Genomic DNA, 1,209 nt, shown 5'->3' on the forward strand with positions numbered 1-1,209 from the left:
CTGCCCCACTACTTGTGCCTTCCCACCTGAAATCACCTCTCATCTACTCTGTATGGAACTTCTATCTAGTTATTTACATGGTGTTTCACCCACAAGAAAGTGAGTTCCTTTAGGTAGGATTTCCCCCTCTCCTCTCTTGGACACAAGGCTTTGAATCTTGACTCAAGCGTAGGCAGCTACGTGACTAGGAGTCAGGAAACTGAGTTCAAATTCTGCCCCAGTCATTTCTCTGATCCTAGGTATCTTGGTAGTATAGTAGATAGAATGCTGTCACTACCCTCCCTACCTGGCATAGTTCCCAGCACATAAGGATTAAAAAATGCTTTTCGATGACTTGGCACAGCATCTTTCTCACAACCACTTTGTGAGGTCGATTTCAAGTAGTTATTCCCAGTTTACAGAGTAAGAAAATGAGGATGAAATAAGGAAAATAACAATACCTAACTTTTGGATAGCATTTTAAGGTTTGTAAACCCTTTAATGTTATCACGTTTCATTCTCATAACAACCCTATAAGATAGGTGCTGTTATTATCCCCATTTTTTAAAGATAGGGAAAGGTTAAGTGACCAGGCCAGGGTCATACGGCTAGGCCACTGAGTAGGATTCGAAATGAGGTCTTCCTGACTCCAACTCTACAGCACTTTAACCACTGCACCACCAAATGTCCAGGATCAGCGAAATGCCTCGAACAGGATTCGAACTCAGGGCTTCCAGACTCCCTGGTCCAGCATTCTATTCTGCCTCGGCTACAGCCAAGATTCAAAGCCCCGCCTCCAAGCTACAAGCATAGTGCCCTTTACATTCCCCTCTCCAGGCCTCAGTTTCCTCCCGTGTAAAAGGAGAGGGTCGGCGGACCTCGCTTTGGAGGTTGGGACTTTCCGTAAGGAAAGCCGGGGAAGCCAGCTGGGGAGACCGGGGAGGGCGTCGGTCCTATTGGGAGAGCAGCACAGTTCCCGTCGCCGTCCTTACCCCTGCGGGTTAGCCTGGACCACCCCCAGACGCCGGAACTCGGAACGCAGGGAGTGACGCTGTGAGTCGGCTGCCCGAGCGCCGCTGCCGGGAGCACCCGGCAGGCGCCTGCGTGTGCGGAGAGGGCGGGCCGTGGCGGAGCTCTTCGGCGTCGGTTTCCGGCCGCCGGCATCCGGCCTTCACTTGCAGCCTTTCCTCCTCCGCCGCCGCCGCCGCCGCCGCCGCCGCCGCCGCCGCC

The 1,209-nt window shown here is 52.9% G+C and overlaps 1 protein-coding gene across 1 annotated transcript in view; it reads left to right on the top strand.

Moving 5' to 3' along the window:
• Nucleotides 1-681: 681 nt before the first annotated feature.
• Nucleotides 682-1,209, top strand: part of DRG2 (developmentally regulated GTP binding protein 2) — a 23,297-nt gene continuing 22,769 nt past the window's right edge. The window contains exons 1-3 of the mRNA XM_027874459.1: nucleotides 682-766; nucleotides 842-979; nucleotides 1,022-1,206. Coding sequence (XP_027730260.1) covers nucleotides 682-766; nucleotides 842-979; nucleotides 1,022-1,206 — 408 coding nt within the window. The remainder of the gene's footprint in view (nucleotides 767-841; nucleotides 980-1,021; nucleotides 1,207-1,209) is intronic.

This window comes from Vombatus ursinus, unplaced genomic scaffold (genome assembly GCF_900497805.2).
Source record: "Vombatus ursinus unplaced genomic scaffold, bare-nosed wombat genome assembly UNPS02014807.1, whole genome shotgun sequence".
In the NCBI taxonomy this organism is placed as follows: Eukaryota; Metazoa; Chordata; class Mammalia; order Diprotodontia; family Vombatidae; genus Vombatus; species Vombatus ursinus.